Source organism: Anomalospiza imberbis, chromosome 9 (genome assembly GCF_031753505.1).
Source record: "Anomalospiza imberbis isolate Cuckoo-Finch-1a 21T00152 chromosome 9, ASM3175350v1, whole genome shotgun sequence".
NCBI classification, from domain to species: domain Eukaryota; kingdom Metazoa; phylum Chordata; class Aves; order Passeriformes; family Viduidae; genus Anomalospiza; species Anomalospiza imberbis.
Genome location: NC_089689.1, coordinates 12,480,903 through 12,497,138, shown reverse-complemented (window position 1 = coordinate 12,497,138; position 16,236 = coordinate 12,480,903). Strand labels below are relative to the sequence as shown.

At 38.1% G+C, this 16,236-nt stretch overlaps 1 protein-coding gene across 4 annotated transcripts; it reads right to left on the bottom strand.

The window, feature by feature from the left end:
* Positions 1–1,340: 1,340 nt before the first annotated feature.
* On the bottom strand, positions 1,341–15,894 carry VCAM1 (vascular cell adhesion molecule 1). Of its 4 annotated transcripts, XM_068199698.1 has the most exons (9): positions 15,701–15,894; positions 14,032–14,122; positions 8,877–9,274; positions 7,874–8,152; positions 6,876–7,193; positions 6,379–6,651; positions 5,495–5,761; positions 4,809–5,075; positions 1,341–2,318 (listed from the first exon to the last, which is right to left on the bottom strand). In XM_068199698.1, the coding sequence occupies exons 3-9, from the start codon at positions 8,938–8,940 to the stop codon at positions 2,158–2,160; spliced, it is 1,629 nt and encodes a 542-aa protein (XP_068055799.1). In that variant the 5' UTR covers positions 8,941–9,274; positions 14,032–14,122; positions 15,701–15,894; the 3' UTR covers positions 1,341–2,157. The 4 variants fall into 4 exon arrangements, with proteins under 4 accessions (XP_068055799.1, XP_068055800.1, XP_068055801.1 ...); XM_068199699.1 differs by lacking the exon at positions 15,701–15,894 and having other exon boundaries at positions 14,032–14,835; XM_068199700.1 differs by lacking the exons at positions 8,877–9,274; positions 15,701–15,894 and having other exon boundaries at positions 14,032–14,841.
* Between the last annotated feature and the right edge of the window lie 342 nt (positions 15,895–16,236).

The following is a 16,236-nucleotide window of genomic DNA, read 5'->3' as shown; positions in this document are numbered from 1 at the left end:
TATTTTTATTAAAACACTTTCTCTTTAGTTTGCATATCCTGTAGTTCTGGTATTGCATGATTTAGCAAACAGTTTTGCATCTGTTGTTTGCTATCAACTGCTTTCACAATTTGGAAAACATCAGTCAGAACCCCTCCTCCTTCAGCATTCTCTCTCCAAACTGGAAAGTCCCAGGCATTTTCATTTGCCTCGTTTTCCAGTCCTCCCCTGTATCTTTCCTAGCTGTCCTTCCTGCAACAGACACCAGAACCTCACCGATTAGGCAAAATGTGTGTGCACCAAAGTTTTGCACAGTGGAAAAAAATCATACTTTCTGGTTTATTCACAAGACAGCACTGAGACAGGCCTGACATTATTCTGAATAAATATGCCTGGCACCACCTCCAAGAAATTTATGTCATGGGCCTGTCAAAGCTCTCCTCCTCCTCTGTCTTCAATCTTTTCTTCACCCTCCTACTGCATGCTCACATTTCTCCAAGCCAAGTCCACATTGCTCTCCCATTTTTCTGCTACACCCCCACTTTCCAAGCCTCCCTTTCCAATCTAGATAGACTGGATGAACTGATTTACTGTGCACAAAATACTGCTGAACACACTATGAAAAAATATGGGAGATGTGCACCACTGCCTCATCCCAGAGCTAGCCTCATCCCAGAGCTAGCACCTGCATTTGCATTGCTGTTGGCAGCAATTGTCACCATGTGTATAAGGTAAAGACATATTCTTTGCACATATCTCTGCTTGAACTTCTTGTGTGCAAGTTTGGAGGAGCCAGGCCCACCTTCCTTGCCTAGCACAGTGGATCAGGCCACAGTGCATCAGCATTTCAACATTTCAGCCACAGAGTCTGCACCTCCCACAACTTTGTCTTCAGTGGTGAACATCAGCACCCAGATCAGTCAAAGCACCACTGCTGGTCAGGAGAAGGGAGGTAAGGAGGAATACTATCAAATTCCACCTCTCCTTCCCTCCATCTTTGCTTCTGCACCAGAAGTTCACTATTTTCACAGCCATTTTGCCAGCTCTGGAAAGTGTGTGGTGAAATAGGCACTAACCAGAGAGAAGCATGCAAACACCGGCTCTCTGTTAAAAGGAAAATTGTCAAGCACGTGGTTTAGATTTTCACAGAGAGGAGCTTGGGAAGGGAATTTCTTCAGGAAACAACTCACCCACCACCGCCGAGGTGCACAGATTTTGCCTGTGCCCCCTGCCTATGCCTTGAGGCTGCCGGCCTTGTTTGTGTCTTTCCCATGACACCCACAACTGCTGCTGCCAAGGACAACTTCCTTCCACAGAAATGTGTATTCTGGCATAATCTTAAACATGCATCACTAGGGGGATTTAGTCAAAGAAATGTACTCATAGTTTTATTTTGCAGTGGAAATCTGTAAAGCATTTTTACAATCCCTTCATATTTTACAAGAAAGGTCTGATTTGGCTCATTACAAAATAACGGAATTCTGATATTGATCTGAGAATGATTAAAGCCAGCAAGAATACCTTAGCAGTCCTAGAACGTACTAGATTATAACCCCAGACATTTTTAAAATAATATTTAAAATAAAATGTTTTGCAAATGAGCCTGAAAGGCTTAAATTAGTTTAAATTTGTTAGAAATGCATAGGCCAGTGATTGTGTAACTTCATTGAAGGTACAGAGTTTATGGCAATATCAGTGAAAAGAGAACATTTTCCAAACATTACCACAACCAGACAAATTATACTAAAAAACATTCATGCTGCAGAATAATACAAAATAAAAATCACCTGATCAGCTCAAGCAATATTGATTTATATCTTTGAATTAACAAAATTTCTCTGTACAGTTGCAATTAGACTTCAGTTTTACAAACTGATATTTAGTTGAACATATTCGTAACACAAATTATACACTATGTACAAACCTAGTTCTCCACAGAAGTCTTTGTTCAGAATGCTTCAACACAGAAATTATTTACCAATTTCTAGTTTAGGATTCTAGCTCTTCCTTTAATTTAAATACCAAAACACTTATCAAAACAGGAAAATAAACCCATTTGCTATCATGTTGTGCTGTTCTTAAGTCACTTGTTTGTTACCATATGTTACTGAAGAGTAGAACCAGTCACAGCAATAAATAAATGTGCTTATTATCAACTAAAGACTTATATTCACATGATCACACTTTCAACCTGAGTGCTTTCACAAGACTGTAGGATCCATTGATCTTTGCTTGTCTTGACACATAGATCAAAATTGCAGCTGCAGGTACCGCTACTGCTGCTACAGATGAGAATGCAATAATCAATGGTATCATCTGATCTGGTTCTTCCAATCTTGCTGAAAATGGAGACAAAAGGAGAAAAAATGTGTAAATATTGTTGGAAACAGATACATGGGCATCACTGTAAAAACAGTGTCATTAATGACCTTCATTTGAAACATATTTCTGTTTTCATGCACAAAGCATACTTTTTGTGTTTTCCTTACATTCTTTTCTTTAGAACTTCATATTACATACTTTAATTTCTAGCCACTATCTTGATCTTGAATTGGTCCATGCAAGTTCAAACCTATCTGATATGGTCTACAATGAAGAATACCATGAAATTCACAAAGAATGCAAGAGCAATACCACATATTATACCCAGCAAACATTTGGGTATGTTTCAACCTCCTGAAATTCATCCTTCAAGGGGAAGACCATGTTTTAAAAGCTAAATAGTTATATTTTTTGTGAAACACAACCTTCCCTGGATTAGTCTCACTGTCCATGCATGTGGACAGAAATGCAGCCGGGGATCACCTTTTTGTGGCCCTATCCTTAAAGCTACCACACCAACTCAGGTAAGAGAGACAATGACACGCACACTGAAAGGAGGTTAAAATACAGCTTATTCTGACCAGGTTGTTTGGTTTGATTTTGGGTGAGGCTTTTTTTTTTTTTTTCAGGTTAACCACAGTACTGTCATGCAAGGCTCAGCTATGAACTAGTTGTGCTCACCTTGACACAAATTTCACTAAAAAGTACAAAGTAGGTTTAAGGCAATAGACCCAGCTACATACAACAGCTATCTCTACATCTGGACAGTTCCAACCTTACTGAAAATATGAAGGACATATATGCCTGTATAATTTTTGGTGACACTGCAGAGTATAAAATTTCCATTTACTGACAGCAGAATAATTTCTCCTGAAGGACTTTTTTTCAGGACCATCTCTGAGGGTGTATGTGCTATATGTAACAGTGATATTTTCTACTTCTTTAACATTTTCTGATGGATATAACACAGTAATATTTTGGTGAGGAACTGAAAAGAAATTCAAGGTAGGATTTAGCAAAAACAGAAGCAAAACTCATGAGGCATCAGCAGCTTTTACATGCAAAATACTAATCCAGTTAATGGGCCCACTGTAGTAGTTGAGACTGTAGCTTTAGACACTGCTCTGTCACCAGCTATCCACTGAAGCCAACAGCAGCTGGCAAAAAGAACATTTTATCAATTGATAGAGTATGTTGCATAACTTTTACATTATATGGAGCCTCTTCTTCTTTTCTTATTTCAAATTCACGGTTTATTTGTTTGAGTTCATGAAAGGGCACAGACCAACAAACCCAGAGGCTGATGTCCTCTTTCAACAGAAAAGAAATAGAAAAGGCAAAGAAAGGAGTCCTAGAACTGTATTTTCTTTTTCACAAGGTTCCGTAATTTTATATCCTGTTTTCAAAAGGTGAAGTGGAAATACAAAAAAATTTGAAGCAGCAATTATTTTATGTATCTGCTATTTTGGATAGAAGTTTTCATTAGCACTAAGACCCTATCACTTATGACAAGAACCTGTGCAACTCATGTCAATTTTTTAAAAGACAATCCATTCTTAATTAAACTGAAGATGTCACTCTGTGTAAAACAAATCCTAGTATGAACTCTGCACAGCAGTTATATTAACTAACCTTTGACATAAGTACTATGTGCTGAGACTGCTCCCCCAGTTCATCAATGGTATGCATGTGCATTCTCCTGCATCCCTTAGCCGAGCCCTGCCTGTGGTATATTTGCTATCTACTGCTTCAAGGGTTGTGAACCCATCATCGACTTTCTTTTACAGACTAGTCCTAAGAGATGTAACATCTGCAGATATGCAAGGAATAGTAACACTTTGTCCTTGTTTCGCTTTGCTTGAAGGGGAAATCAAAAGTGTATTTTTTGGTGCAGCTATAAAAATAGTAAAGAACAGGGAAGAGAGCTGAATTGGTGGCAGAAGTGATCCCTAAGCAAGACACTGTTGCTATGCAATAGGCAGAAGCAGCAGAGCTAAAGCAGAGAAGTCTTATTACTATTGAAAATGAAACTTCGCTATCATTCCGTCTAAATTGAGGAATCAGCATTTCTTGTTGTCAAGCTGCTTAAATGCAGCTTGTAAGAGCAGGAAACAGAGTTGAAGCTTAGGGAAGAAGTAAGCAGCTGCTTCCATAGAGCAGCTTCAGCATATACTGTCTCCTTGAATCTTTCCTATGCAGCTATCCACTGAGGCCTGCTTAGAAGGATATTTCCTTCCAGGCACTGCATACCTTCTTTCCCTCTTGCATTCACTTGTCAGTTGGAAGGAGTGATGGAAGCCCCATGACTAAGGAACTTTTCACAATCTATCTGTATTAAGGCAGACTTCACGCTTCATTGTTTAAAGCTTCCTAAATCACTTAGTGACATTAGAGCCACCTTTTAACTCCATTGACATCAAAGACACAATTACCTCATTCTTCAAGAAGAAGATCTGGACCTAAAACACATAAACCAAAAAACTTGTTTTCTGTCTTGTTCTACAAACCTTGAATATATAATTTCACAGCTTTTTCTTCCTTGCCGAATTGATTATAAGCTTCACATTCATAAAGCCCCAGATCTTGACTTTTCAAGTTCTGTATAGTTATAGTTGCATTTTTAGAAATTTTCTCAGACTCTCCGGTGGCCTTCTTTTTCTTCCAGGAGATCACAGGAGCTGGATTACCAGAACTAGTACATTTCATTGTCACAGTTTCTCCTTCTTTAAGAGCAGCAGTAGGGAAAACAGTGATCATTGTATTCTTTGGTCCATCTGAAAGGAAGAGTCCTATAATTAGTCATCACTGGATTTTTTTAGAGATGGATCCAACACATCTTATTGGATACTAGATTGTCACAAAGATGATTTCTTTTTCATTCTCAAAACAAAAGTAAAGCACATGGTATCAGAGTTTCTGTACAAACCCTCCATGGCCTAGACATTCTAACCAAATACTTCTAACCATGTAGATCAGTTTCTCACTCATTCAAATCTGAACTAAAGACTGTCATCACATTAAAGATTTCGTGACTTTGTTTTGTTCATCAGCACTGCTCCTTTCTTAGGGAAAAGCAGAGGACTATGACGATTCTTTGTTCTCACAGGGTTTCGTTTAATTTGATGGTTATATTTATCACTGAAGAACTAACTAATTATTTTTAAATGACTGGGAAAACATTACACATACTTACATTTCACATTAAGTGTGATTTCACTTTTACTGTTCCCAAACTTATTTTCTGCTACACATTCATAGTCTCCTCCATTTTGGAACATCACAGATGGAAGATGAAGAATACTCCTGGCACTGTAAGACTCTATGTCTGCATTGTCAGATTTTCTCCTTAAAATAATCTTGGGAGGAGGGTTACTTTCAGCAGAACATTGTATGGAAACATTTTCTCCTTCCTGAACTGTTGTAGAAGGTTCAATTGAGAGTTTTGTAATGACTGGAGCACCTGCATGACAAAAGAAAAGGCTGTTAGAGTAACGCAAAGGTACAAAAGATGGAGAAGGTTTTAAGAAAGCAGGAATTGCTAGCTCAAGGATCTGTTTATTTTGGTTTTGATCCCAGACTCAATCTAAGACTTTTGGCTCAGTCAAAACAGTAGCAGTCAATCAATCAATCACAAAATATTACAACAACAATAATATTATTATGCCCAAAACAGTTTTACCATTAAATGCCTATTAATTTTAATACTAATGACTAAAACTACTAGTTCAAAGAAGGAGACTGATGTCCCTGTGAAACTGGTATGCATGTTACAGAAATAACAGTGTGTGTCCCCACCACTTTCTCAGACTCTTTTGTGACTTTTAGTGTTGCATTGTGGGGAAATGTATTGAAATGTGCACGTACAACAGCAGTACTGAGAGAATTAGCTGAAAATTAAATATAGAAAGAAAAATTACAGCGCATGAGGAACAGCTTTAAATTGAAGCTCAATCCTGAATAGGTAGCAAGGAAAGCCCCGTATTTTCCTAATTTTCAGTGCTTCAGCATCCTCCAACCTAACAGAGGTCAGCCAGTTAGGAACTGGATAATACAAGTGAAACTCAAACAGATTTGTACCTTGTATAATAATGTCCACAGTTGCTTTCTCTGTTTTATTAGTTACCAGATTAATTACTTCACAGATGTACAGTCCTGAATCATTGAAATGGACACGGGGAATAGAAAGAACATTGTTTTTTATCAGATGCTGAATGCTTTCTTCAGCCAAATATTTACTCCAAACTATTTGTGCTGATGGGTTACTCTGAGTCACACAAGTGAGGTTCAGAGAGTCTCCTTCCATTGCTGAGTTGCCTGGAGATGCAGTAATGGCAGTATTTTGTGGACCAACTGTAAGAGAACAAAAGGAAGACAAGATCAGTATGTAAATGAAGAATGACATGCACATCTCTAACACTAGCCTTTCTCGAGGTACATGTCACAGAACACCAAGAAAAAAATGAAAAATATGTATCCCAGTAGCACAGTGGGACAATTTTTCCAGACTTAGTATGATGTTTTGCTTGCAACTTTGAAAGCTAAACTAGCCAAAGCCCTTGTACAAAAATACTTACAATTTGCATTAAGCTTCTGAGAGGATGTTCTTTCTTTGGGCTCAAAATCCATATCATCAATTGGTAGCCTGGCCACACAGGTAATCTCTTTCCCAGCATCTTCAGCCATGGGATGAAATGTATATGTCACAATTTTGGTCTCTGTATTTGTGCTGTCATCTTCCAGAAAATATTTCTCATGAAGAACATGTTCATCTTTCTTTAGGAAAACTTCCAGGTGATCAGAAGGATACACATCAGGAATTTTACAGATGACAGTGGCTGGTTCTCCAGCAACTAAGGATGGGCTGATCTCAATGATAGGATCACTGGGGAAAGCTAAAAGAATAAAATCAATTTCTTTAGACTAGCAGAGATGAACAGTAGGGTCAACATAAGAGCAAGATCCAGACACTAAATATCTTGAGTTTAGGGGTGCTCAGAACATGACATTCTATCAACATTATTACAAGATATATCTTGATCTGAAGACCTACAGGTCCTTTATAAGTAGTTCATATACTAACTGGAAGTTTATTTGTAAAATTTGTGAAACATGACCACAAAAGATTAGTAAGATTCAGCATGGCACCTAGGCAGTGATACAGCTGCTTAACTATAGGTATTCAGAGCAATCCATACACTAGTGCTATTCTGTTTTCTGTGTTGGTAGGTTTAGACAACTGAATTATTCTCCTGCAAATTACAAAGGCTTTGATTTTTATTCCCCCAGCTCTGGGAATGCATTCAGGCAGTACATGTTTTGGCTTTCAAGAATTACCAAAATAAGAATAAATAATACTAGTACATACAATCTTCAATGCAGAAAGCTAAGCAGAAAAGGTCTAAGAAAGTGTCCTGAACAGACATATAAAGGAATCTCAGAAGGAAGAATATGTTGAGCTATAACACCCATTATCCTAGAATTAAAAGTTAACTGGTAACCACAATATCTAAAACAACTATTGGGTTTTCTATCATTATGTACTATTTAAAGAGAATTTTACATTTTTACTTACAGTAAAGTTCAACTTTGACACTCTTCTCCTTTTTCTCTCTCTCATCACATATGACAGTACAAAGATAAGAATGAGAATTCACAATGCTAACTGGATTCATAGTCAATGTAGAATATGTCCTGTGGTTGCTGACTTTTCCTCCAAGGGGGCTGTCCATCTGTGTTCTCCAGGAAAAACTTGGTGATGCACAGCCAGTAGTATTGCATGTGAGCATGAGTGTGCCTCCAATCTGTGCCACAATTCTCTCAGCAGGTATAATTTCCATTTCAAAAGCTTTAACTACAAAAGCGAAAACACACATCAATTCAGCAGTTTTCTCAACTTTTATCTTCCTATTTCTTCTCATGTTCTACTGTGACATGAGGTCTTTGTGCTTCATTTCTTTACTTTATAGCTGTGTGGAAGTTAAACTAATAAAGCCCATTCAGTGATTTACATATTCAAAACACCCCATAAACATTGCTATTTTTGTCAAATACAATACAGACTCAGATGACTGACAGTTTTCATGTATAAAATGGCATCAACCAAATTTAAATAAATGCATTGGCACAATATAACTTTTTTTGTCAGGTGAATCTGGTTCCAAAACTTTGTAACATTTGAGGGGAGAGGCAGCAGGTAGCAGGTAGACAGCAAAGACAACAGCAGAAACACTTTCAACAGGACACTTAGTACCAAACTTGCCTGCTACTGTCAGGAATGACAGTAAAAAATCAAGCATCCAGTGATAATACTGCAGTTGTCTCCTAGACTGTCTTTTAGCAAACTCAATAGGAAAATGACTGAGTCATTGCAGAGCACAGAAAAGCTCAAAGTAAATGTCAAAAAAAAGCTTCCTGACATTTTGACAGAGCTACTTAATTGACAGTTGTATTCACTGAAATGAAAAGGCAACTGGAGAAAAGAGAAATAAAGATCAAACAGCAAATTTTAGGTCAGTTTACACTTAACAAAGTTAAAAAAAATAAAACAACACCAACCCTTACCTTCCCCAACTTACCAGTCCTTAACACACACAAAATTACTAGCACAGCCTGGCTTGTTCTTCCCATCTCTTTAAACATTTGTAGTTGCTGTTACTGGGAAAAGAAAGTAAATTCAAAAGTTTACTTTCTATTTTCTGTGAAGAAGCGCTGTGAGATCTTGCTGCTCTGCAACAGTTTATTGCAAGAGCTCCAGCTTGCTCTTTATAAAGGCTCTCTCTCCTTGGTGCAGAGTGGGAAATCCCTGGACGGGAAAATCCAGAGCAGGGAGGAAGAGACCCATATCGGGCGGTGTCCGTTGGCTCAGCGCCCTCTGCTGCTTTTGTGATAGCCCAAGAAAATTAATAGTAACACTTGTAAATACAGTGCTTACTACATTTGAAAAAATCTGTTTCAGATCTGATCCTGCAAACAACTGATAAAATGAAAGAATGTGTGTAAGTCCAAGTAATTGAATGCAACTATATCTCAGATAAAAAGTTATTCAGATTTGCTTTTAACAAAAACATTTTTGTTGGGATTGAGTCTTCAGAACAGTTCTAACAATGCTCAGCTCTGTAAATAACATTACATGACTCAGTATTTCCTTTGAAAACTGTGCTACCAGCTCAAGAGGTGTTGTTACTCATGTTCCTAAGTATTTTTGATCTCTAAAAATGAAGAAATACATCAGATAACAGAAGTCTGGAGATATGACTTCATCATCTTGAATCAGGCTCATACTCTTCAAATTAATGGAATTAATTAATATTCCCAATGCCACTTTGCAGTATTCCAATTCCAATTTGGAATATTTCTGAGGACAACTCTTGCTAGCTAATATGACAGCAATGTTAGGAAAAAAAGTAAAATAACATTTTCAGTGTTTAATTTTCAGTTGGAAAATGCTGTGAATGCAAAGAATGGATAAAGGTTTCCAAGTCTCAGTTTTTTATTTATTCAACTACTTAAGTAACTCAGGTAGTACAGAGGGGTCTGGACAGGCTGGATAAATTCACTGAGGCCAATTGTCTGAGGTTCAATACAATGAAGTGTCCGGTCCTGCTCTTAGCTCACAAGAGGCTACAGCACTACAGGCTTGGGGAAGAGTGGCTGGAAAGCTGCCCAGTGGGAAAAGGGACCTGGGGATGCTGACTGACAGCAGCTGAACATGAGCCAGCGTGTGCCCACTTGGCCAAGAAGGCCAGGGGCATCGTGGCCTGTATCAGGAATAGTGTGGCCAGCAGGAGCAGTGATTGTGCCCCTGTACTCAGCACTGGTGAGGCCACACCTCAAGAGTTGTGCCCAGCTGTGGGCCCATCACCTCAGGGGAGACACCGAGGGGCTGGAGCCCGTCTGGGGAAGGGCAGCGGAGCTGGGAAAGGGGCTGGAGCACAGGTCTGACCAGGAGCAGCTGAGGGAGCTGGGGATAATAATAATAATAATAATAACAACACCCCAAGACAATCCAAGAATTACCCAGAAGGCAATAAAACAGGGAAATCTGAAGCATCTAGAAATGCCTAACCAAAAGTCACTAAAACTAAAATTCAATGAAATTGCTACAGGGGATTTATCATAATATTTTATTTTTGTTATCACCATCATAATTTTTTTTTTTGTTAGAGGAGGAGGAAAAGGAGAAGAAGGAGACAGCGGCAGAGAAGGAGGCGGAGAAGGAGAAGGAGGAGGAAGAACAAAACACTCCTAAGTGTCAAAAAATGCAAGCAGACTACAGTTCTGGAAGTATTGCTATCAAATCCAAAAATCCAAGAGCTATCCAGGATAGGAAATAACACATCTACACAATGTGATTTTAATGCAGAGAAAATGGTCTTGTTGAAGGAAAGTGTACTCTCTCACTTAAGTTGCAAATAATTACTTTTAAATCATAGTCAGAGAAAAGCAAGAAATGAAACTCTTCTGCTTGGACTGCTTAAATAATCATCAGAAGCTAAGCTGAAGGAGAAAGGGCAGTATTTCCTTGTTTCTGGGAAATCAGTTTCTAGACAAAAAAAAAATTAAACATAGGAGGCTATATCTGCATACTGGGAAAGTTTTAATCAAGTCCTTCATCAGATAACATGAAATAGGAAATAACTCTGATCCTGGTCTCAGTAAATTAAACTGGGCAGCTGCCATTAACTTTACTGGAGCTGGATCCTTACCAGAGGGACTACTATACTGAGTGATCAGACAAATTCAACTCAGACAAGAGCAGACAAGAGCAGAGTTAGCCAATAAATATTACTAAAGGAAGTACAAATCTGCCAAAATTTTAAAAAGTTTTAAAAAACTTTCTCTTTACACAACTTCAAATGTAAGCATTCTATGTATTTTAAATAGAATATGTACATTTCTGTTGGTCCTGCTACCCTCAGCATCAACCTGAAAATAGGAAGATGGGCACCAAGTAGGGTTATTTTCAGAACTGTCTGTTCTGTCTGTAAACAAACAGAGATCAGGTGACAAGTTTTAGCACTTGACCTTGAGAGTTCAGATAATCTAGTTTTTTATTCAAACAGCACAGAGGAGGATGCTGGGAGTAAAAATAGAGGATGCATCTACATCCACAGTGAGATAAGTATTATAGTACCAACTGGAAGAAATCCTGACACATGCAGAGTGTAATGAGGACTGGAATGAAACAAGTATTACAAGAATATTACTAAAGGCAAAAAAGATTGAAAGAATTAAGCACTGCGATGTAACTACATGTTTTTCAGTACATCTAGTAATCAAAAGAGACTTCTAAGGCTTTGATGGACAAACAAAGATAAAACCATTATGTGTTGCAAAACTGAGTTTGGAAATACTGAACACAATTTTTGGCCTGGCATAAGAAAACACAAGTGTCCTTCAGGAAACTAAAGTTTACATCAGACTTGTCTGGAATTTAAGAAAAGAAACCATTTCAGAACTGTGCTAATCATTTGCTTTAGCTCCTACTTCTGCAATCCTATTAAATACCTGTATTAGCTTCCTCTGAGCAAAGGAGATAACAAGCTCTCGAAACCGTAATGAATTATTTGAACAAAATGCACATTATCCAACATGTTATTTATCCAATGTTTATATACTTTTTCCTGCATTTTTTCCTCCTGTCTCATGGAGGCTATTAGGGGAAAACTGGAAAGCTAACCTTTTGCAGAATCTGGATTCTTAAAACTTTCGCCACTGGTTTTGTGATATTTGGCCAAGGACCTATAGTGAAGAGAGAGACATTTCCTCTGTCCTCCTGACAGAGGAAATACAAGAAAAAAGAAGGTACAAAGAAGCTCATCTGATCTGACATTCTGGTGATAGGATGCAGCAAAGTCTGACCCAACAGTTCTTTAGCCTCATATCAAAGAAGTGTTACAGGAAGTCCATACTTAGGTCCCCCATTCAAACTGCAGCCCTCACACATCTCAGGAAAGATATTCTTGGGATGTGCACTGGGGCTCTGAGTAAAGAAAGCCTGAGTTTCAGATGCTTTACAGAAGCAGCTGGGATGAAAAGCTTCCACCCCACGCAAAGAGTGTCTGATACCTCTGCAGGATGATCATGCCTAAAGAAAAAGAGCCAGGGGACTGTGCTGTAACTCAAATGAGAACTAATCTCAGAGGGAAAACTCACATCAGCAAAGAAGGAATGCCCTTCAGGCACCACATGCAAGGTAGTGCCTTTAATATGGTCATATCTTGATAAAGTAACTGAAAAAGCATGAAGCTGGAGGACATGTATGAAAGCTGCTGATTACATGGCTAATAAAGCAGAAAATGATCTGCCAGCCTCAACATTTTCAGTTCTCAGCAACTTCAATAACCTGCTCTATGGGTTATACACTGTCTTCTTCCTCGGAGCACCTGGATTTTTGGTTCCCAAAGCTTCCCCAAAACTTTGCTTCTCCTGACTCCCTCCACCTGCTTTCTCACCACCTGACAATAATACAACCTCTGTATAGCCCCAAGAGGGGGAGGAGAGCATCACTGACTCCCTATAATTTTCATCTCCGGATGGGAAGGATGAGATCTACATGCATATCTATTTAAAGGGTTGTGTCTGTTTCAGGAATTGTAACTTTGTACCTAACTACAAAAAGAACACCAACGCATTACCCTGTAACCCACATCACACCTCACAATTGTACTCCACATCTAACTTGTCATCTATTAAAGAGGAAAAAGAAAAAGAAACATCTTAAGAAAGTTTTATCATCTGCTTCTTTCCCTTTTCTGGAATTTCTTAAATACCATATGCAAAAAGAAATGCATCTACTTCCTCCATTATCTTTCTGAGGCACCAGCTTCTCAGTTAGGACACTTCCTGTCTGGTTAGTCTGAAGGCAACCAGAATCCACAAAGGTGCCAGATAAAATAATACAGAAGTGTGATAACTTGAGTAGACTACAGAATAGCTATTCTCTTATTTTCTTCTATTCAGAAACATTGTCCACTTCACAGAAAGAACAAAAATTTCATCTCATAATAAACAAAAGCCACTAGAGATAAAAGTCCCTACTTTTTATCTTAGTCTTCTGTTACTGGCAAAAAACATGCTGTGGAAATTCCAAACTTTATTTCTAAAAAACCGAAAGTATGATTTTAATGGTGCTGGATCTGAAAATGAAACTGTTGGATAACCTTGAAATCCACATACTTCAAGTACCAAATTCTGCATTCCAAGACAAACTTTATTAGTTTGGATAGCTGAGCTCCTGTTGTCTTCATAGTGACACAGGTAAAAAGAAGTTTCCCTCCTGAAATATTATCTAGTGTATAACAAGAGTCAAATTCAAATATGAGCCTTGGAGTATTCAAAATCTCTTTGGGAATTCTGAAGTAAGACTTCAGATTCACTTTTATTTTGATCAGAATATACCAAGGCATATCAAAATAATTTGTTCTCACTGGAGAAAACAACAAAAAAACCCCAAACAAAACTCACTCAAAATGGACAGAGTGAAAAAATAGAGTGGGCTTTGGGTCAACACGCAGATGATAGCTAGAACTTAGGATATGGCAAGGTAAAGGCAGATGAAAACATTTAAGAAGGGATATAAGCAAGTTAATTCCCCTAACATTCCACAGGAAATTCTAATACAATTAAATCTTGTTATGTACTTTATTAAGGCCTGTATTTCATATGGTCAAAAGAAGTTTATCAAGACAGTGCTGGAGAACTTTTTGACCAAGCTTTCTTGTTACTCACCAGCAGCAGCTCTGCAATACACTTGTTCATCAGTCACTTCCCTGTTTCCCACGTCCTTCCTGCTCTTCAGTGATGAGGTACATGCATGTCCCTATGGACCAAGAAAGTAAAAGGTGAATGATGAAAGCAAGATCTACAACAGGCCATTCCACCTGCAAGAAATGCAGAACTTGGATTCTCCTACACAGGCTACTGAAAACTGCACTGCTACTAATGGACTATCCTTCAATTTATCTTCCAGAATATATTCTTTTTATTCTCTTACAATGGTTTATATTCTGAAATACTGTGCTTGGCTGGGTATTTTTGCTGCCTTGTGTTATAGAAATGCTATCTTTGTTGTCCCAGAGTGCACTGGCTCACTAACAGGTAGAAATATTACACAGATGTCAGAAAGTAATTAAATTAATTAACTTTGCAGGATTCAAGATTCATAATTTTTAAATCTTCCATATAGTTAAGAATTACAGGGATTGCTCAGTTTATTTTATTTTTTTTTTAAGATACACACAAATGAAATCTCTCTTTTACCTAGATTTTGTCACCTTCCCCTGTCTGGAAGTGGACTGAAGTCCTGAAGAAACTGACCATCCAAATAGAAACAACTGGGAATGAATGAATTTTTACTTCCATCAAGACAAAATGACATGTATTCAAGAGAAAGCATTTTTCAGTAGCGAAATATGTATGTTTGTGTGCCTGTACACATACTGATAAATCAAGTAATGCTTGAAACCAGCTGCAACACTATTAAGGGCCTGGCACCCCACTTTTGTCTCTTGAATGTGCTCTACCCTAAATAAAAAAACATGCTGCTTTGTCACTTGGACTATTTCTCTCTTATTTTCTCCCCAGTTAGGTATCATCTTAACTGCTTTGTTTATTAACACTTCCACAAAAGGAATATGACAAAGTAGGAGTGGCTAAGTGATAAAAACCATAAGCAGCCACATTTTTCTCAACAAGCAAGGGTAAGAAAGATGAGAGTTACTGGAATTTATTTCCCCTTCCCAGACAATTACTTGGCTAGGCATCAAAGCCTTGGCCCCTGTAGTCTGATACAGACAACTGAGCAAGAATGACTTTCATAGCTGTGTCACCTTTTATCACAGACCATGTTACTCTCTCATGATAAGAGGCAACTTGAGAAATGTGTCACATGTTTGAAATTGCTCTCAGGCAGGATAAAAGTCTGTACTGAATTAGTATGAGAAATACCTGACTTCCAACATTCTGATACTTCTTAGCCAAGGATCTCTCCTGAAATTTCCCAAGAACTGTATGTGAATACCAAATTATAAGTAACAAATGGTTTAATGACCCTCTTGGTTGGAAAAATGTTGCATTCTTTGACTTTATTTCTTACTATAGTCAGCTCCACGCCATGAGGAATGGATACTGGCAGCTCTCTTTCAATAGCTCAGCTCCAGGCAAACCTGGAGCTGAATGAAATCACCATTGACTAAGTGAGATGATCATGCACCTACTGCCAGGGCTTTCACTAGGAAGCTGGGGCATCCACATGGGAAAGGGAACAATTCTGTGCAATCCACAGCTTTCAACAGATAAAGAAGACATAAATGTTTCAAAAGCAGTGTTGAATCCTTCTGTGGATCAAGGATCAACCAGTTAAGTTCTCACAGGCTCATGAGCTCAAGATTAATCTTACCTCTGTAGTGCCTTTCAGTACTCAGGATCTCAGCAGCATGGTGACTTGGATCTGCAAGACCATCAGGGTCCAGGCACAGGAACTTCCCAAGATGTATGAGGATGAATTCATTAAGATTTTAAGCAAATCATCTTACACCGAGTCTCCTAGATTATTTGAATGAATGTAATACAAACATCTCCCACTAAAAAGAAATGCACTCTAGGAATTCTGTCTTATTGATTTAAAGTGTCTGATATAAACCCATCACCCTGTGGTTTATTATTACATTTTATTATACTGATTCACCTGCTATGGCAACAAGGTCCAGCTGCTGACTTTGCCTTTCTTGCACTCTCAGCTGCCTTGTGCCATGACTATTGAATTTTTGTGGCATTAAGAGATTTTCATTTTATCTCTAAGGGCAGCATATGGATCCTGCTGTAGCTCATGGTTTCACAAAATATACTGTTACATAGCAAATATAATCTATCAACAATTTAGGATCTCAGACAATTTAATAAAAATTGTTTCACTTTATCCTGCATATTGTATTT